Consider the following 22,475-nt stretch of genomic DNA (forward strand, 5'->3'; position numbering starts at 1 on the left):
ACCGCCTGCCAAATTTAATTTATGGACCCAGCACTACATGTGTTCTAACGGTGCTGGAACCAAAACCCAAACTGCATTTATACACTTGCCACTGTAACAGGCTGAATCCGAAGTTATAGAAACTACATTTTGGTACTGAATTTTAGGTTTCTGAAATATGCTCATAACTGCTTGTGAACATGCTGTAGCATTTGAATTTGCAATAACTTTCACTCCCCTGACAAAAAAATTCTGAACTAAGTACTTTTATCAGAACCATGAACACTCTCTGCCCATTTCTGTCCATCGTTTCATCACAAAGAATTGAAAGTCTCTCTTCTTTCGTAGCTTCTTTTAATCTTTCCTCCTTATCTTTGATGATTTGAGGTACAGAACCTTCCATAATCTTCCAGCTAAGGGCAAGTCTCCAGCACCTTAAAAATGTCAATAGACTTGATATTAGAGTACTATTTAGCACAATTTAAGGAATTATTGTTCTTGTCTTTGAAATGAGTGGGGCTCCAGCATGCATTATCTAATCCTAAATAATGTTGAATGAGAGAGCGTGGGATAAACACATGATTGCTATCCTTGGGGTACTGAAGTTGATTTGAAAATGCTGCTGCAGATTTTCAGTCGTCTTTTGTGCCTGTGATTTCATTTGTGTTCAATGGTTTCAGCTCATTAATCTTCATATTTCGGCATGCATAATATAAGAATAATAATTAATGTACTGAATACAGAAAACATATTCAGTTTGATTCTAATTCATATGTAAATATAGTAAGTGATAGTACAAAAGAATATAAGTATCAAAAAATGTGGGTATCAAAAAATATGCATGTTGGTTCGGTTGTGGGGCTAGTGATTGTCAACATAGTGACGACACGGCAATTACACGTGCACGAGTTGGCTGCAATGACGCACAAATAGAGGTAGCCAACTTTATACATCATCCCAAAACTTCATGTTATAAACATTATAAAATCTTGATGCATGATGGTTGGGTTAGGTTGAGTAGGTCACTCTATTTGTACTTTTTAAAATTCTTGCCATGTGATAGTTGGCAACACAGGAAAGTCCAAATTTTGCTGATTCTCCAGGTCTCAGTTTGTCTTGTTATTGCTAGAAAAGTAAGAATAGTTTTTGGGGTGGGTTCTGTACAAGCATAAAGGAATTACCTTTACACCCAGCTGCATTTTGGTACATAAAACCATGTGTGTCTGTTTTTAATAACACTAGTAAAATCTCTGCTCCAAAGCCCCACAGTCGAACTGGTGCCAGTATAAGTTACTCATATTTGTTCCCCTCGAAAAATATATAATATTACACTAACGTGGTACGTATTTGTTCATATACTCTCTTAGTTTCGGATGATCAATTTTTTCCATTGGTATATTAGCCTCAATGAAAGATAGTTGTTGATAAAATGAGTTCTTTATCAGTTTTAATTGTTGATAAAACAAATTCTTTTTTATCAGTTTTCAACTGTTTTGCCGCTACACTGATGTTTGAGAGTTACGTATCTTTTGACACCTCTCATCATTAGTGCCTTCTAATTCTTCTTATGGGAAGAACTCTTATTAATAATTTTACACATGTGGCCTTTACTCAATACAATACAATACAAGATGAAGTGGTGTAGAATCGAATTTCCGCTGTTAAGTTCAAATTATATGGCTCTACAAAATGTAGTCAGTTATTTTGTGATTTTGCTTAAAGATAAATAGTTTAGCATTTTGAGAAAAAATTGTAAAATTTAAAAAAAAGAATTCATGATTTCACACTTTGTGAAAAACGCAGGTGCCTCTACTAATTAAGATGTGATGGCACATATTAATATTGGTTACAAATGGAGGAAGATAAAATGTCATCTAGCACAATTAACTGTTCAAAAATGAATGCCCTGTATTACTTCAGAAGCCCTCTACACACACACACACACACACACACACACACACACACACACTTGGAAATTGGAGAGGTACCTTCCAAAAGCTTTAAACAGTTGTTGAAAATGAGAGTCCAATGTTACCTTAAGCATTTACAGAAAAATAACGTGTTGTTTACAGTCAGTCGTCACATATGGAATGAATTACTTAAAACTACAAAAGTTGGGGTTTCAAAGAAGAAATGATGTGCCATTAAAAGTACAGTGAGCACTAGCTATATCAATAATTGAAGCACAACATACAAAACCTTTAATATTACAGTTATCCATTTATTCATTATGAATTTATTTACTGCTTGAACTGTATTCACTTGTATAAAAATCAGTTTTTTTGTTTTTAGCATCATAAATACAGGTGACCCACCATTAACAGTTGGTTATCATACATGGTTACATAAATGTTTCTCAAACTGTATTCATTTTTTTTACCCATACTTGCACTGGTTACTATTATATAAATCACCATAGTTTTACCAAAACAAGGTTTGAGATGAGAGACAATGAGTCGGTGGTGCGCTCATAGTTCTCAGCTGGCACAACTGGCCTGCTGTGTGTTTGGCACTGAAAAGGGGGGGGGGGGGAGGGGTAGTGGTGGCAGTGGCGGCAGTGGCGGCAGTGGCAGTGTGCTCTGCTGCAATGTTTTGATTCTGTATACAACAGCTATGTGCAGGACCATACATTATACAATTACCGTGTGATTTGCTCCTTGTGGCTCAGCATTCGCAGGTGACTGGTGTTGCCAAATGGATCAAAACTTTGCATTCAGTACAATTGCACTTTTTTCTTAACCATGTACTGAATACTAAGATGTAGAGAGAGAGAAGAAAGTAACCATTAAAAAGAAGGTGAAATGGAAAAAATTTGATGTTTTTTTCTCACAATAAATGCTTTCATTCTGCATGCTGGTGGAGTCCCAACTGCCTAGCATTTTCAGTGACTGCAGCTGCTAGTCATAATTTTATGGCTGTGTGTGTCTTGAGACCCAGTCACCTACATCCACTAGTAATATGATAGATAATGTCAGCATTGTAGAACCATATTATGCAGCTTTCCTTTCAGCTGCTGGGGTTGCATCTGTCCTGGCCTTGGAACACAAACTTGTTCGAATCAAGGTTCAGTAATTAGGGCTGTTTCCTGGTGCACTCATATTTTTGTGTTTGGATGCTAGACACGGTTGATGAGTGAGAAGTGGTTACAAAGTCCTGAAGACTCTTGTCTGTTTATGGTTTAGCAGGAGTGTGTGTGTGTGTGTGTGTGTGTGTGTGTGTGTGTGTGTGTGTGTGTGTAGGGGGGGAGGGGGGGGGGAGATTTCTAAAGGACCAAACTGCTTAGGTCATTGGTCCCTAGACTTAGACACTACTTAAACTAACTTATTCTAAGAAACACACACACACACACACACACACACACACACACACACAAATGCCCGATGGAGGACTCCAACTTCCGATGGGAGGGGCTGTGCTGGAGGAGCAGTTAAACCTCTATGAAACTATAACCATTTTGTTAGAGAAACAATGTGGCTGTTGCAGTAAAGTCTCGGAAGTACAAAATAAATGTCACATCTGTCAAATTACAACTCTTTAACAGGTCAGTAATGAAACTTTTCATAAATACAGTGGCACAGAATAATCACTGTAATCTTGAAGTACACATACAAAGATCTCCCTACCCAAGAAGTGAAATAAATTAATTTACCATCTATCTTAACCTTACTGCATTTATATTCCTGTGCACACATTTACCATCTCTAAAAATTATAATTAAGATCAGTTGCAGAAAATTCCCTTGAATATTTTTCATTGAAAATGATGATAATAACTTGGAAATTAACTTACCACATTTGACTATTGGCTCAAGTAATGCACAACAACAACAACAATGCACACTACATGACACTAGATTGTATGACGACTCACTAGCAGGAGACTCACTATTAGCTCTCACAGGTCTCTAAATGATTCACTACCAATCACCTCTGCAGCTCATTCTACTTACGGCCTTGTAGTAGGCATTTTGTGCCCTCAAACTGAATAGACAAAAGGTTCTAATGGACTTACCAGACAGACACATGGAAGGCGGCAGCAGCAGTGCATGTGGGTGGCTGTGGGGCTGCTGGCACAGGACACTCGCATGGAGGCAACATTGACCTGGTGATGGCTGGCTGCTTTGCAGTGTTGGACACAAGAATTGAAATCAGGACCCTTGTGCAGGACAGGTGCAGCAGGCTTCGATGACGAATGGACTGTGCCACTCAGATGGTGACTAGACTACCTGGCAAGGACAGCACGATGCTGGGCAGCAGGTGGGCCACACAACTGAGTGGCTTGCAGGCAGTGTGGCCGCTTCAGTAGATGGCACTGCCCAGTGACTGTGTGCTTCAGTAGCTTTACACAGCATGCCTCTGGATTTGGCCTGTCGTAGCATGTGCCGACTTGCACGCTGCATGCACATGAATAGTGTGCTGCAACACTCTGTGACCTGCCAGACTCCCACCGCGGCCCCTGGGCAGGGCTGACTGCTCAACTACAAGAGTATTATGGGCCAGATATCACAAAACTGTCACAGAGAAAAGTGCAAATGCGACGCACTCCAGGCTACACAGTCATCACGCTGCATCACCCACGGTGCAGTAACAGTGGCAGGATGGCACTCGGAACTCCTCACTGACCTCAAGGCATTAAATGTGAAACAAATTTTTAATTGCTTCCCTTCAGACTGAAAAGTCGAGTTTAATAGAAGTCTGGCCTTCGATAATTTAAGATTACAACTGGCTGAAGGGGATATTTCTGTGTCTTCAAGCTCTGATGATGCTATCACAGCAAATTTCGCTCTACAGTGCATCCCATAACAAAACCAAACGTGTGTGCTGTGGGGCCACTGTGCTGCATTTTGCCCGTGGAGTTGTCATGAGGCCAAAAACTTGAAGTCAATGTCCGCCATGTTAGTTGCCCTGAACACAAGCTTCTGGTGGAAGTATTTTGAACAAAAGTGCCAGCTTGTGTCACTTAGGTGTCTAATAATCATTCTGATTATCATCTAAAGTGCAAAGGAATCACATTTTATGGGTAAATGAAGTTTGGTGTTTCTGTTCACTTCTATTGGAGTGGTTTTATTTCTGTCACTTGACTTCAGATTTCCCATCAGTCAACTCAAAAAGCTCTCTGGGTGAAAGCTGTAAGAAGGAATGGTTATAAACGGGCGAACTATAGCAAAATATTTTCTCAGCCTTTTGGAGAAGAGTACAGAGATCAAATATTAGTTTTGTGAGCCTGTATAAAGCAAAATGCATGGTTATGAATAAGCATTTAACGCCAGAAAAAAATCTAAAAAGGCTTTCTTCACACTGATATTCATGATTGGATTGTAATATTTTCTATTTAAAATGACTGCTGCACCCACATGACAAATTATGAATGTGAATAGTAGTCTGGTAATGTTTTAGGGCATTTAATGTGGCAGCAGCAGCTTCAAAGCAACATACAGCCTAAGTCTGTAGTGTCATCTCCTCTTATCAAAATACAAGGTTGCCCATTTACTTAAAAAGATGAAAGCTGAAACAGAGACTTGTTCCCAATATTTTAAAGAAAAAAATTGTGGAAAGTTGTAATCAACTGGTTGTTGTTAATTAAGACAATTCCACAAATACCACATTGTGGATGAGTTGCATATGCATCCCTAGTGTGGCCAAATGTGCCTGGAAGATAGCCAAGCAAGTTCAACTATTCGAATGGCATTATTTCACTAGGCTGGGTTTTCAATTATTTTATTTGCTCTACTTGTTTTGTCATTCTCAAGTGCATCGATAAAAAAAAAAGTGCGCGCGCGCGCCCGCGCCCGCGCCCACACACACACACACACACACACACACACACACACACACACACACACACACACACACACGCGCGCGCGTGTGTGCGTGTTGTTCGAATGGTTGTAGCAATTTTGCAGTCTCATTATGGAGACATGGAAACCTGAAGAAATGAGGAAAGTAATGTAGACATTCTGGACAGTCTTAGCGTTAAAGGAATTTGTCTTTAAAATGGGAATTGCTTCACAGGTCAGTCAGTTAAACAATTAAAATGAGAGTTTGTGTAATGTTACCACCTAGCAAATACATACATAGGAAAAAATGAGATTTTATTATGTTAAGTGTAATAAATTTACTCTGCTATGATGATTTTCTCCAGATAATTATGCATCGTAAAACTTATTTGAATGCTTATGTTCTTGAACATCTTTGTTACTTCATCTAATATTGTCCCTATATATGGTATCACTGCATATCTAGACTGCTCATTTAAATGTTCTTTATCTGTTGTGATTTAATGTGGAACTGTGAGGTTTTGCTTGTGTTTCCATATGTATAATTTCCTAACCACTTTAAGTATTGTCCAACTGTTTCAAGAAGGAACTGAGAACTGTCACACAGGGGAATTCTGGTGCTGAACCATTACATTTCTGTTCAAACAATATTGGAAAAAAAAGGTGTGCGATGTTCACTGGCTAATCATAAACATAATTCACAAACTTTCAGATGTATCAAAGGTTTCAGCCTAGTTGGCTATGAAATTGTTCATAGTGGAACAAAAATAGTGCCAAAAGGAAGAAGCAAGCAAAAAGTTCAAACTTTGCCAACTAGATCTTGATGAAGTGTTGCAACATGTAACCACTGTGGTTGAATGTTTAGCCTGGAATTATGTCAGGATGTCATGCAAATGCTTTGTGGAATACATCCAAGGGAGATTGTTTGGTATATGACTAAGCATCAGCATAGTCTTCACAACAGACAGCTATTTTGTGATATCAGATTGTGTCTCATCCTTTGTATATTCATCCAGCTTGCCATAAACTGTAACAGTTCTTCAATAGCCAAGGTGGGGAGTTCTTCCATCTAGTCATCCATCAGTAGAGGTAATATCTCTTTGTAGCATAATAGTGGATAATGATCAAATCTGAAACCCAGACTTTGGCTATAAGAATATTCTTTCATGCTAATAACAAGATTGTTGTGATACTTCTTCACTAGTTGAAAGCAGTTGATTTACGTCAATATGTTCGAAATAGGGTGATGAACATTTATAATTTCATAAAGAAAAAGAAGGAAAAAACAGGTGAAACTACTTCTATAAAAAATTACATAGGTATAGAATGTTCATTAGTTATTGTGTGCAGGCTGCCTGTTTTTGATGATAATGATGATGATGATGAACTTTTTCTCACTGTGTACTAATATACACAGTACAAATGTTATGAACTATTTAATTCTCAAACGTATAGTTATTCTCTATGGTACGAATAGACACATCAGGAGGAAGAACCCAGAGGATAAAACAAATTTGTCAGGAATGCTACTTTTACGAGACCTGGAAATATATAATGCATGCAAACTACTGTTTGTTCTCACCACATTAAAAATGGAAGATCTGGTTCCAGACCTCCCATTATTCTCCTCGATCAAGTGGTACCTAGATGGTACAGAACAAAGGATGGGGATAGTATTTTGTTATCAACTATATATTTAGAAACTTTGTTTTGTGATTTCCATCTAACATAATACAGTATCATAAAAGAAACTTTTTTTCCATTTCAGCTTTCAATGAGGGAGTGGGATATCCCATTTGATGAATTGAAGATGGGTGAGCCAATTGGTACTGGAAGGTTTGGAACTGTGTACCGTGGGAACTGGCATGGTGACGTGGCCATTAAGGTTCTCAACACACACCACCTGGATGATGAGAAGACACTTGAGGCCTTCAAGCTTGAGGTGATCTTCTTCTCTGGCCTCCATGGACTGTTCATCCAGCTAGAGCAGGGAGCATTATGACGCTAAAAGGCTCGTGCAAATTACTGCTTCACCAGGTTAGCCGTTCACTGAGAAACTGTCCACAAAACTGAAAGCTGCATTACAGCTGATGTAACTGTCTTTAAGATTAAGTATCATTGTGACAGATGTATGAAAAAGGAAATTTTATAACTAGTTGAGACAGAATTTGAAGTTTCCATTCTAACATCTGATTGCACACAAAATGAACAGAACATAAGTGCAAAACATTATCACAAATCTGCATGTCATGGGCTCAGGTGTGGAACTTACCACAAATTACTTTTTCCAGTTAACTAAATATCGCTGGTTGCTGTTTTGAAATACCTTTTTGTATGGGCTGCTCATGAGATAAAAGCAAAACATTTAGTTGCACATTTGATATTGTGAATCCTTAGGGTCTGATTCATGGAGATGGTAATAAAGAAGATACATTTACCATGATATACATTTACCATGATGGCTTTTTGGATCAAAGTAGTAGTTTCATAATCTTCTGGAAGACTGTTGGTAAAATGCATTGGATTGTAATGTAATTGAACTTTTTTATAAATTTCAGGTAGGTAAAATGAGATTTCAGTCACTTGCTGTTAGAAACACTTGAAAGAGGAAAAAACTGTTAAACACTTTTGTGTGTGTCTTTCCACATTTAATCTGAATAACACTTCCTGAGGGTGAAGTGTTGACCAACCATTCTGTCTCCTTGTAGGTTTACAATTTCGTGAGTTGAAATTTCCTTTCAGAAATTCAGAAGATAACATTATAATATTAAGTATTAAGTTATTTTTTCATCAAAACTTAGTTTATGCAGAAACTGTACACTCTCTTTTCTAACGTTGTAGATCTTAGTTTTGTCTCTGTGTAGGGGCTTAAATTTTAGCAGTCCAAAACAGCAGCAAGCCACAGAAACTCATTAGACCAACACACTTTTTGTAGCTAGCAACCATTTGTGATGAAATACTGATCTGTGTCACAGTGTTGTATATACGAGGTCTATTCGAAACAAATTCCAGAACTCTGTCCACAAAATTTTTCTTTGTACATCTTTTACTTATTGTGCATGGTCTCCAAAATACTCTCCTCCACAATTGATACACCGATCCAACTCCGTTTCTACTTCCTAAAGCAGTCATGGTACTCCTTTTACTTGATTGCACGAACCGCCGTCTGCAATTTTTCTTTTATCTTGTCTATTGTTGCATGTCTTCATCCTTTTAATGGGATGTAAAAAGTCCAAGGGTCCAGGTCTGGAGAATGCAGAGGATGAGACAGCATAGTGACTCTGTTTTTTGTGCAATAGTCACACACCAACAGGGATGAATGTGCATATGCATTATCGTGATGCAAGAGTCAAGTATTACCTCACCACATTTCAGGCCATCTCCTCCTAACATTTTCATGCAGATGTCGCAACATGTCCCAATAGTACCTTTGATTAACAGTTTGTCTCTGTGGCACGAATTCATGATGAAATAATCCTTTAAAGTCAAAGAAAACTGTCTACATGGCTTTGACATTTGACCTGACCTGACGAGCTTTTTTTGGTCTTAGAGAACCTTTCCAGACCCATTGTGGAGAGTGAACATTGGCCTCAACAACATAACCATAGACCCACATCTCATCACCAGTTAAGATTCTCTTAAGGAACATTTCATTCTCATTTATGTGATTCAGAAGCTCTTCACATATTCCAAGGTGAAGGTCCTTGTGGTCTTGACTCATGAGCCTTGGGACAAACTTCCAAAATTAAAAAGGAAAAAAGAAGAAACAATTAGATTCTTCTGAAAAAAGGAATGAAATATCAAAAACTTCTAATACATTTCTACATACGTACACTATGTGATCAAAATAATTCGGACACCTGGCTGAAAAGATTTAAAAGTTTGTGGTGCCTTCCATCAGTAATGATGGAATTCATTATGGTGTTGGCCCACCCATAGCCTTGATGACAGCTTCCACTCTCGTAGGCATACGTTCAAGTCAGGTGCAGGGAGGTTTCTTGGAAAATAACAGCCCATTCTTCATGGAGTGCTGCACTGAGTAGAGGTATCGAAATCGGTCGGTGAGGCTTGGCACAAAGGCAGCGTTCCAAAACATCCCAAAAGTTTTCTATAGGATTCGGGTCAGAACTCTGTGCATGCCAGTCCATTACAGGGATGTTATTGTCATGTCAGTACAGGCCGTGTATTATGAACAGGTGCTCGATTGAGTTGAAAGATGCAATCGCCATCCTCGAATTGCTCTTCAACAGTGGGAAGCAAGAAGGTGCTTAAAACATCAATGTAGGCCTGTGCTGTGATAGTGCCATGCAGAACAACCCCCTACTTGAAAAACACGACTGCACCATAACACCACCACCTCCGAATTTTACTGTTGCCTCTACACACACTGGCAGATGACGTTCATCAAACATTTGCCATACTCACACCCTGCCATCAGATTGCCACATTGTGTACCATGATTCATCATTCCACACAACGTTTTTCCACTGTTCAATCATCCAATGTGTACACTTCTTACACCAAGTGAGGCGTCATTTGGCATTTACCAGCATTATGTGTCGCTTATGAGCAGCCGCTCAACCATGAAATCCAAGTTTTCTCACCTTCCACCTAACTGTCATAGTACTTGCAGTGGATCCTGATGCGGTTTGGAATTCCTGTGTGATGGTTTGTATAGTTGTCTGCCTGTTACACATTACGACCCTCTTCAACTGTCAGTGCTCTCTGTCAGTCAACAGATGAGGTCGGCCTGTACGTTTTTGTGTGAGTGAATAAGCATCAGCAAAACGATAGCTGCTAAAGTGGTCATCTTCACAATAATCTGATCCAAAATTGACTCTTAAAATGTTAAGAAACAAAGTACTGAGCTAAAATTTTCTATTAAATTTTTGGTCCTAGATAAGCATTTTCTTGTGGAGACACACTTTTTGCTTCAGTGGTATTGAAGTTTTTTTTATCTATTGCATCAAAGAATCCACATTTGATTCCATTTGTTCTTCCTTGTGGTGTGTGTGTGTGTGTGTGTGTGTGTGTGTGTGTGTGTGTGTGTGTGTGTGTGTGTGTACTCACAAATTCAGACTGCTATCAGTTTTGGTTTAGATCAATATTCAGTACTTATTATTATGCTTTGCACTTTCTTCTTCGTTTTGAGTATTTCAGAGTTGCTACAGTTAATGTTATCTCCACTGCCTATTGTGGCTACAGCCCTTGTGAAAACTTACTGTGTTCTCTTCCACCCCCTCTTCCAATGTGACCTTAACAATTACCAAGATATTTACAATGAGTGTCACCTGTGAAATTATATATTCAATCTGATAATGTGCAAGTGTTTAGTGTTGTGTGTATATTGATGAAATCAAATCTGAAGCTTTCAATTAGAGAGGGGAAAAAAAAAGAAACAGTCAGAAAGAGACTGCCTGCTATTTGAACATAGTGTAGTTAATGTAAAAGTTAAATTGAGAAGTGCAAGTCATTGTACATAATTATCTACTTTCGTGGGTCGGGGGAATCTAAAGAATAGTAATGTGCAGTGGATTAAAGGGGAACAAAAAATTGCCCTCAGACTGTTTCTGCAGCATTAATTTAGATGAGCGTGTTTTTTTTAAATCTGATAAATGTTGTGACAATCAAGTTAATATGTCATTCACCTATTCTGTTTTAAGAATTCGGATCTTTAGCACAATATTCTGTGATGTTAGAGATGGTTGGTGTATAGTCACAGAACCCCCATGTAATGGTACGTTAATTGTGATTAGAGCAGCATTTGTTATGAGCTTGACAACGGTGTATTCATTCTGTACTGATTTTCACTTTGAGCAACTTTTTATGCACTTTCTTAGCAAATTTTGCAAGTAAACCCATTTAAAGAGTCATAATTAAGTACAGGTCAGAAATAAATCTGAATAATCTGGCACAAAATAGGATAAAAATCACCATAGACACAATTGCCATTGATCTCTAACTTACTTGACCAGAGACTTATGGTTGTGACTTGTATATTATATTTTTCTCTTCAAGCCAGATAACCGTAAATACTACAGCAATTTGTTTCTTCATTTTTATGTTACCATGACATTGACATTCTAATAAAACATCTAAGGAATGTGATATTAAAGAGGCTGTATGCTGTTGCAGATGTAAGAGTGTAAATGGGCTGTTTACCAACAACAGCAACACTCCCATATTTTAGCTCATGAAGAAGTTTATTTTAAAATTTAACTTTTCTCAAATCATTGACTATTCAGTCTTACTGCTTTTGTTTTCTCCATTTGTATTCCACTAGTGAATCTTTTCCACAACTATAAAATGTTAGTCAGCTGTACCAAATCTACATCTCCCTTCTAAAAGGTGCCATTTTTAAGCATGGGTTCTTGGGAGATACTTAAGAACATGCATGATGCCATATAATGTTAAGCATGTTATGTGTAAAAACTAATTGATGTTTTAAAGCTGTATTTTATACCTAGATGTGTTAAATATATCAACTTGTATAGTGTTTAAAAGTAGTACCATGCTCATTGCTTACCATCTTTTGTTATTTTTTAGAAAACAAGAATAATATTGTATAGTTTTGTGGACATTTTAAAACCAGTTGTATTTAGCTGCAGTGTCAGAATCTTGTATAATTCTTTGTTTATTTAAGTACAGAAATTGGGTGTGTTGTGCAGTTTGGTTGTTATGCATTGCTTGTGTGATTACATGGATGGGTGGTCATGCATGCAACACACACACACACACACACACACACACACACACACACACACTGAGCCTTTGTGTTCTTTCATTTTGTGTGCTTTACTGTTGCTTAAATGATTATTCGTTCCCTTATTATGTTGTTTCTAGCAACATTCTGTGGACATATTTTGAAAATAAATGAAAAACTAATTACGTAAAAATTATGTGCCACTATTAAGTGGAAAAATAACCATGTGCATTAATTATTTGTAAGAAGGGCTCAAAGAAAGACATGCCATTCTATTTCATAAAAAATGTGTGTTGATGTTACTGAACAGTCAGCTATCAGAATACATTTTTAGTGGCTAACCTGAGAGTAGCAGTTAGATTCGCTTCACTAACTGAACATGTAGTATTTATATATAGTCAGTTTACATATTGTGATGCAGCACAGAATTTATGCTTGTCTCATCATTGTAAGAGAGCATGCTTTAAAAGTCTTTTGCTATAGCTTTACTACTCACCGGGTGAAAAGTAAGTATAGCATTTCTGTGTAACAGCTTGCAATTTTCATTGCAGTTGGTGTCTCTGTATTAGGATTAGACATAGTTAAATAGAATTCATGTAGAAAGAATAATATGGCATGTTGTCCTCACATTGGTGGAGCACTGCCGTCTTCCCACTTCTTTTTATTTTGATGAGTTTCTTCCTTGGTAATTATAATTGATGGAAATGAGTGAGACCTTTGGTTGGAAGGGTAAAGTAAACATATTTGGAAGTATCTGGAATGCATAATGATTTTGGTATCAAATGGGATGCTTGTTCTCGCTTTGAGAAATGGGGATATGCAGGGGCTATTAAACAGCATGAGCAACTAACCTCTGGTGACCCCTTTATTTAATTTTTTATTTGATCATTAAGGAAAAAATGTAACTACCATTATGATTAACCTGTAAAGAAATAAAACTGAGTACACCAAGGAACCTGAACCACATGGATATTAATATTAGATGCTGATGAGTGGCCTAATTCCCCTTCAAACGAATACTCTCCACTACCACCTTTCAAGCAGTGGTATCGGACAGTAATACTTTATCTTCATTATCCTACTGTTCTGTCACTAAACAGAAGTTCTTAATTAAACCTATAAATGAATTGTTAAACTGTGTAAATAGCTAATTGTAAACACAAATGTACAAGGGAGTATCCAAAAGGAACTGAACTTACTTTTTGTCGTGCAGAGCTTCTGTAGTACTGTTTTTTGCTGCTAGGAGGCTATAGAATAAACATTCCAGAGTCAAAAAACTGATTGGCATTGCTGAAGCAGCTCAGTAGTGGTTTCCACAGAGTTTATAGTGTGATTGTCATTTTTGTAATGGCTGATTTTCATGAACAGCAAGTGGCGATGAAATACTGCTTTCTGTTTGGGACAAGTGTAACATAAACTCTTGAAATGTTAAAAACAGCATACAAGGATGATGCTGTGGGGCAAACTAAAGTTTTTGAAAGGCTTTTGCATTTCAAAAATGATGAAATGTCAGTTGATGACAAATCTCATTCTGGTCGTCCGTCCACAGCCCGAACATACGAAAATGTTGAAAATATTTGTGCAATGATCCATTGAAGAAATTGTGGAGCTGTTGGGATTGACTTGGAGTTCAATGCAATGAGTTGTCCATTCAGTTTTTCAGGATCAGACAGTTAACTAGGCTTTCTTCTTAAAAATGTTGAAAACATTGTGCAACAGTGTGCAGCAGATGTGGCCTGATTTGTGGCAGTCAGGTGACAGTCCTGTCTGTGAGACCATACTTGACCAAAAATGGTATGATCCCAAATTTTCGTCCCTGATACTCACCCATCCTTGCCATGTTTTTTAAATACTGAACAGAGATGTGAAAAGCAAGTTTTTTGCTGATGTTGCTGAGGTGAGAAAGAAAATGATGGAGGCTGTCAGGCATCACCAAAGATGACGTTAAACAATGCTTTACAAAATGGAATAAAATATTAGACACATGTATTAGTGCAAGCTCAGGAGGTTGAAGGTGTGTGCTGAAAACGTGAATAAATCAGTTAAAAGGCTCGATTTCTTTTGGGTACCCACTCATATGTGATGGCATGAATTAGGCATTTGATTATTTATATGTTATAGGCTAAATACAAAATGATTCATCATCATTTTCTAAATTGCATTGTTCTCTCTCACCATTTTTTACAAAAAAGCCCTGGCCTCAATCTTTCTGGTTTTGCTTTAGTGTTTCTTCACTTCTGTGTGTGTTTTTGGTTCTGACTACTTTTGGTAGCACGTTTTTCAAGTTTTTCTCAGTGTTTCAGACACATCTACATTCACCCATATTTCAGGAAGCCACTGACTATTTTGCGGCAAAATCTAATTCTAATTGCACTAGAATTATCATTCAGTATTCTCTCTCTCTCTCTCTCTCTCTCTCTCTCTCTCTCTCTCTCTCTCTAAGCCTGGGTGAAAAATATCTTGAATGATTCATTTCATTCTATAGTGAAATCTCATTCTAATGGTATTAACACACATTTGTTTGGATGTAACAACAACTTGGTGCTTGCTAATGAATGAATTCAGTGAGGTAGGCAAAAGAGCACAAAAATATGGAAATGTACAGTAAACTGGTATCGCAGCAATGTGTAGCTAGCATGTACAATTTTCCTTCCTAATAGGGCTCAATGCTTCTGAAGTCCATAACATTCAATAAGCCACATGTGCCCCACTGTCATGCCCAGTAGTGAGCACCTCTAGGAGCTCCATCATTGTAAGCTGAATACATGTTTGGCATACCTAGGATTCCTGAAGTTGGGTGATATGAGTGCCGACTTTTGCAACCACTGTACAGAATGGCAGTGAAACATTGTATGTCACAGGGAATGGGGATCTTTGCTTTACCATCCAGACCATCATCTATTAAAATAAAAATCAGTCTCATAGTATGCTGTACGCAAATTGGATGGATGACTGTTGAGGCAAAACAGTTGTTACCAGGCAGCCTCAGTTGTATTAGGTCAATCCAGGTAGTGCGTAGCTTTATGTGGATTGACCTATATTTCTTTAACTACTTGAGGGACAGCATCACGGTAGTATGGGTGATCCATTGATCAACATTTACTCAACCAACCAAAAGATTTTTGGCGGATAGTTCTGTCTGAACTAAGAGTCTTAAGAAAGCAGTGGATAGTACGAACATTAACTGTTTCACAGAATCCTTTGTGAAAAAAAAGAGAGAGAGGAGCTTTAACATTTAAATCCGTAGAAAGACTTAGAAATTGCCCATCAATCAAAGAAACATTTACTTTTGCACAAGGTATGCAAGATACAAGATGCAAAAATGGTGTTAACTGCCCCATTTAACTGAGCTTCATAAGATAATTTCAGTCTAGATGGTTGCTGTTTGTGGAAATCTTATGAGATAGGCTTTCAGGAACTGAAGGTGAATGAGAATGTGGAGTAAAAAATCCAGGAATTTCAATTATTGTTATAAATATTTAAAATATTAAGAAGAGAGTAAATGGTGATGTTGATAAAGCAGCTGTATTTGTACTTATGTGTAGTTCACAAATGTTGCCAGAACACTTTAAGACTGGGTTTCTAGTGGAACAATGGCTATGTGATCACCCCACTGTTCATGTAAACTGCTCTGGAAATCAGTCTTGTTATACTGAAATGTATCAGGTTATTAAGTCACTAGTATTTGCACCATGTTTTGCTGCAGTGACCTTACCACAGACTAATAATGAAAGCTGGAACAAACACTTGTTGCTGGAAGTTCTGCAAATATTCACTTGCCCCAAGGTCTGAGAGAGACTTTCAGGATGCCAGGAGATGCTAAAGTTAACAGTGTGAACAAGTCGCCCATCACCATTGCGTCAAAAAAGACAAATAATGTAAAATTAGCAAATTGCATCAGACCATCACTGAGAGAGAGCGAGAGAGAGAGAGAGAGAGAGAGAGAGAGAGAGAGAGAGAGAGAGAGAATTTACACCAAAAATAAGGCCTAAACTGTCAGACCAAACAAAATACATTGTCTGATTCATCAGAAGAGGAGACCACCTGCCCACCTCCCAACAATGTAATAGGTGGATTTAGGTCACATATGGAGGAACTGAGACTTTTAACACACAAAAGAAATATTTTGCATTTATCTTTTCTGTTAATGTTTGTCCTCAACCGAAAGCAGGACCTCAGTGAACAGAGAGTAAATGAGAGAATGGTTCATCTTCATTCAGGATTTATGTCATTCCTTCTCTTCATCACTAACTTGCAAAAAGTTGCTGTCATAGTGCATTTGCCAAATAGGATTATTATATGTTTCCTCAGTTTGCCATCACATGATGCCTTTCATTGAAGAGGCATTGTCTGATACTTTAAACCATTCCAAACCTGTTCAACTTGTACAAAGACTTAAGTTCACCAACTTGCTGTGACACTCTGCAAACAGTGTGCCCTAGTGATCATCTGTCTTATCATCATAGGATGGTTTTGAACGTAAGGTAGAGGACGCCGCTCAACACTGCTGTGGGTTTGATAACCTCCTTTGATCTCGTGACATGCTCTCTGTATCTTGCATACAACGGCTAGTGGAAAGTGGGTGAAGATCTGCACTTCTTTATCAATTCTTGACCCCAGTAAAACTGCAAAACAGAGCAAAACGCGAGAGAAAGTTGTCTAGGGTTGTGCTCAAGAGGAAAAAATGATCATCTACAACAAACTTGCTTCATTGCAGAATTGCAGTGGTTTCAGGGAATGGGTAGATCACATTATCTATTCACCACCCTCTTAAAGCAGCCATCTAATAATTGTCAGGCCAACCATAAAGGCATTGTGTTCTCTGGTGTTGGGATGAGTGGGGCTCTGCATTGACTCAAGAACTCACCTGTGAGAACTTTGCAGCTTTTTAGGAGCCAAGTGTTAAATGTCAAAGAGCTATAAAGGAGAGCAAGAAGAAATTGTGTCAACAGTTCCTGAATATTATTAACATTTCTTCTAAACCCTCTCAAGTATGGAAGGTCATCATGTGGTTATCGGGGAGAAGTGCTACATGAGAAGTTAATGCTTTAATGAGGAGTGGGATTTTCATGAGCAGCATTGAAGAGATTGTCCAGATCTTAGGGAAGCACTCTGCTCAAATTACTGCCAGCTAGACTCTTTCTTTTCAGCTTTACTATGGGAATTTGTTTCACAGTTATAAAGTTTGACTGCTTTTTTGCTATGTGTGAGCCATATTTGTGCTTGTCTGCAGGATTTGACACAATGTTAGGTCACAACAAAATCCATTACAGCATGTGTCAGCACCTCTGAGAATTCTAAGGATATCTTACTGTTAAGTTTAGTAAGGGTGACAGTATTGGAGACAGGACAATTTCCCTGCTAAGGGAGGAAGCTATTTTAATTCTCGTCCTCAGGTTTGGGAAGGACGAAACATGCCACATGACAAATCATATGCTGCCCTCATTAACTGTGCCTGAAAGATGCTGTCACGATTGATCAACTGCTACCTGGTCTGGAACTTCAGTCCAGACAGCTTCTTAATTAATTTCATTGTGGGTTCATATTACTCAGCTGTTGAAAACTCTAATCTGCTGGAGGTGGTTACATAACTGTTATTCTTATGCAGGCATTATCTAATAGGTGAAGGAGGTAAAGTGCACTGCCCTTGTCACCACTGTGTCTTCTGTTAATTATGTGTGGTAAGGCGTGTAGACTGAACAACAGTACTTGATAATAGGTTAATACTAATATTATAGAAGCTGAGTAATATACGTTCCTTTCATAGCTTTATTGATCCATCCAGGAATTTCAATTATTGCTTTGCATTGCATTTGATTATATGGATAGTGAGAATTACATATGACTCTGATTATACGCACCAGAGTTCATTCCATATGCAATGTCATACTGATACCAGGTCTGTGTAAAACAGAGTAGTCTGCACTCTTTGAGAGCTCAGATGTTTTCTCGTCAGTACACCTGATACTATTGTTAGATCTGACAGTGTGTCTAAGTTGAGGATGCGAGGAAGTTCACAATTCATTGCCATATCTTTTCATATATTGACTAAATATATCTAAAAACAAAGATGATGTGACTTACCAAACGAAAGTGCTGGCAGGTCGATAGACACACAAACAAACACAAACATACACACAAAATTCAAGCTTTCGCAACCAACGGTTGCTTCATCAGGAAGGAGGGAAGGAGAGGGAAAGACGAAAGGATGTGGGTTTTAAGGGAGAGGGTAAGCAGTCATTCCAACCCTGGGAGCGGAAAGACTTAACCTTAGGGGGAAAAAAGGACAGGTATACACTCGCATACACGCACACATCCACCCACACATACACAGACACAAGGAGGTATGTGTAAGGCAAAGAGTTTGCCTTTACAAATGGGGTTCTGGATCAGCTGATTCCAATAAGTCTGTCAGCTTCGAGCCACAAGTGTTTCGTGTCTGGTCACTGCCAACATAATCTAACAATGTAGCCATTGCAAAGTTATAGTTATGGCGCTCTGTGCCAATGTAGTAATCACATGTGTACAACTGAAACTGCTTGAGAGAGGTACAGCATGTTCCATTCTGCCACTTGCCCCACAGCTGTCAATGTAGTGGGCTTTGGTAGGCACAGCTTGCTCCTCACATCCCCATGAAAATTTGTTCAGGTTGCCTTGAACAAATTATGGTTGCAAAACCCAGTTCCCTTTGACTGTAAGTTGACTGTCTTTTTTATGTAATGTTATATACAGGGTGTTCTATTTATCTTGACCACTCTAAATAACTGTTTGTCCTGATGCAAATTACAAAATGTTTCAAACAAATGTCCTTTAGCCATCAGCGGGACATCAGTCAGCAGGATTGCCTTCATTGTAGCTTTGTTTTTTGCAAAGATATGAACAGCAGTATGACTTTTTTTAAATCACACACTGTATTTTTTATTTGGTAATTCATTTCCTCTCCTGAAGACCTATTCAAAAATGTATCACATTGTACCGTTCACTGAAACACAACATTATTAATTACGTAACACAACATTGACTTTGAGCCCAGGATTACAAACTCATCCATGTGCTGGAGTTGTCAGGAAACAAATGAAAACCGAGTAAAAACATAACACAAAATTGACTTTGACTCTCTTGTACCATTGCCCAGGAGTAGAACGCTCAAAGTGGTGACCCTGGACACCGATGCACTGGTGCACTCGTTGAATGAAAGAATTATTTACTGCTTCCAGTGTTGCCTGCTGAAGAGAATTACAAGCAAGCACAATATGTTCCTGCATGTTCTCTGGAGCTGTTGGACTATCGCTGTAGACAATGTCTTTAATGCATCTCCAAAGAAAAAAGTCCAGAGGATTTAAATCAGGAGACCTAGCAGGCCAAGTAACTGTTCCACTTTGACCAATCCACCTGGCAGGATACCTTAGATTGAGAACATGTCGCGAGGCATTATATGCTGGACATCCATCATGTTGATACCACGTAAGCATTCTGGTTCTTATCAGCACTTCAGAAGAGGAGGAATTCATGTGAGGAAGTTGGCATACACTATGCCATTTAGACTACCTTTGTTGAAATAAGGGCCAATAACTGTAGTACCAAGCAACCCACACCAGACGTTAACTCTCCATTGACGCGAGTGTTCCACCTGTCTGAACCATTGTGTGTTTTCGCTGGACCAATAATGCATGTTCCTTGTATTTACCTGTCCTGTGTGTGAGGAGGAACATTCATCGGTAAATACACTCCTGGAAATTGAAATAAGAACACCGTGAATTCATTGTCCCAGGAAGGGGAAACTTTATTGACACATTCCTGGGGTCAGATACATCACATGATCACACTGACAGAACCACAGGCACATAGACACAGGCAACAGAGCATGCACAATGTCGGCACTAGTACAGTGTATATCCACCTTTCGCAGCAATGCAGGCTGCTATTCTCCCATGGAGACGATCGTAGAGATGCTGGATGTAGTCCTGTGGAACGGCTTGCCATGCCATTTCCACCTGGCGCCTCAGTTGGACCAGCGTTCGTGCTGGACGTGCAGACCGCGTGAGACGACGCTTCATCCAGTCCCAAACATGCTCAATGGGGGACAGATCCGGAGATCTTGCTGGCCAGGGTAGTTGACTTACACCTTCTAGAGCACGTTGGGTGGCACGGGATACATGCGGACGTGCATTGTCCTGTTGGAACAGCAAGTTCCCTTGCCGGTCTAGGAATGGTAGAACGATGGGTTCGATGACGGTTTGGATGTACCGTGCACTATTCAGTGTCCCCTCGACGATCACCAGTGGTGTACGGCCAGTGTAGGAGATCGCTCCACACACCATGATGCCGGGTGTTGGCCCTGTGTGCCTCAGTCGTATGCAGTCCTGATTGTGGCGCTCACCTGCACGGCGCCAAACACGCATACGACCATCATTGGCACCAAGGCAGAAGCGACTCTCATCGCTGAAGACGACACGTCTTCATTCGTCCCTCCACTCACGCCTGTCGCGACACCACTGGAGGCGGGCTGCACGATGTTGGGGCGTGAGCGGAAGACGGCCTAACGGTGTGCGGGACCGTAGCCCAGCTTCATGGAGACGGTTGCGAATGGTCCTCGCCGATACCCCAGGAGCAACAGTGTCCCTAATTTGCTGGGAAGTGGCGGTGCGGTCCCCTACGGCACTGCGTAGGATCCTACGGTCTTGGCGTGCATCCGTGCGTCGCTGCGGTCCGGTCCCAGGTCGACGGGCACGTGCACCTTCCGCCGACCACTGGCGACAACATCGATGTACTGTGGAGACCTCACGCCCCACGTGTTGAGCAATTCAGCGGTACGTCCACCCGGCCTCCTGCATGCCCACTATACGCCCTCGCTCAAAGTCCGTCAACTGCACATATGGTTCACGTCCATGCTGTCGCGGCATGCTACCAGTGTTAAAGACTGCGATGGAGCTCCGTATGCCACGGCAAACTGGCTGACACTGATGGCGGTGGTGCACAAATGCTGCGCAGCTAGCGCCATTCGACGGCCAACACCGCGGTTCCTGGTGTGTCCGCTGTGCCGTGCGTGTGATCATTGCTTGTACAGCCCTCTCGCAGTGTCCGGAGCAAGTATGGTGGGTCTGACACACCGGTGTCAATGTGTTCTTTTTTCCATTTCCAGGAGTGTAGAACACTGGAGAAGTAGTTCGGGTTTGTGAGAATTTGCTGCTGTACCCACTGACAGAACTGTACACGATTCTGGAAATCATTCCCATGCAATTCTTGATGTAGGTGTACATGGTAAGGATGGAACTGGTGATGTGTAGGAATACTATATACAGTGGTTTTAGGAATGCCAATCTCGTGTTCAAACTGTCGTGTGCTCACATGTGGATTCATAGCAATGGAAGTGAGAACAGTAACTTCGGCAGCTTCATCTGTGTGAGTGCTAAGACGATTGCGTTGTCGTGGGTTGAAACTTCCCATTTCCTGAAGCATCACAAAGAGACGAGGAAACATCCTTCGGGAAGGTGGGTTCTTGTCAGGATATCGCTCTCTTTACAGTTCTGCTGCCTGTGTAGCATTTCACCTACCTTCAACAACAACAATAAAAGAAACGCTATGTCGAAGCAGTTTGTAGGAAGGACAGCCTTTACTGTATGCCTCCTCTACACAACAGTATTTAAAAGGACTAAGCTACTGTACTAAATGTACCCGTACATAACAAAACAGTTTAGCAATTACTTTTCTGCTAACTTACATTCCCCACAGATGAGTAGCATTTCTACCTTCTCTTCATTGGTGTACATTCGACTCGCACAACTCTTCAGCTGACTTATGTCAACATCAGCACGTGCATGTGTTCCATTACCCTGAGTACCTGCATTAAGTGCTGGGAGCGTCAACATCAATGTTGTGTTATGTAATTAATAACATTGTGTTTCAGTGAATGGTACACTGTGATACATTTTTAATAGCTCTTTAGGAGAGGAAATTAATTACCGAATAAAAAATAAAGGGTGCCATTTAAAAAAGTCATACTGTTGTTGATATCTT

The 22,475-nt window shown here is 39.6% G+C and overlaps 1 protein-coding gene across 1 annotated transcript in view; it reads left to right on the forward strand.

Annotated features, from left to right (window-relative positions):
• LOC126199478 (kinase suppressor of Ras 2) overlaps nucleotides 1-22,475 on the forward strand; it is a 139,053-nt gene that overhangs the window by 64,286 nt on the left and 52,292 nt on the right. The window contains exon 12 of the mRNA XM_049936403.1: nucleotides 7,524-7,697. Coding sequence (XP_049792360.1) covers nucleotides 7,524-7,697 — 174 coding nt within the window. The remainder of the gene's footprint in view (nucleotides 1-7,523; nucleotides 7,698-22,475) is intronic.

The sequence above is a fragment of the Schistocerca nitens genome, chromosome 1 (assembly GCF_023898315.1).
Source record: "Schistocerca nitens isolate TAMUIC-IGC-003100 chromosome 1, iqSchNite1.1, whole genome shotgun sequence".
In the NCBI taxonomy this organism is placed as follows: domain Eukaryota; kingdom Metazoa; phylum Arthropoda; class Insecta; order Orthoptera; family Acrididae; genus Schistocerca; species Schistocerca nitens.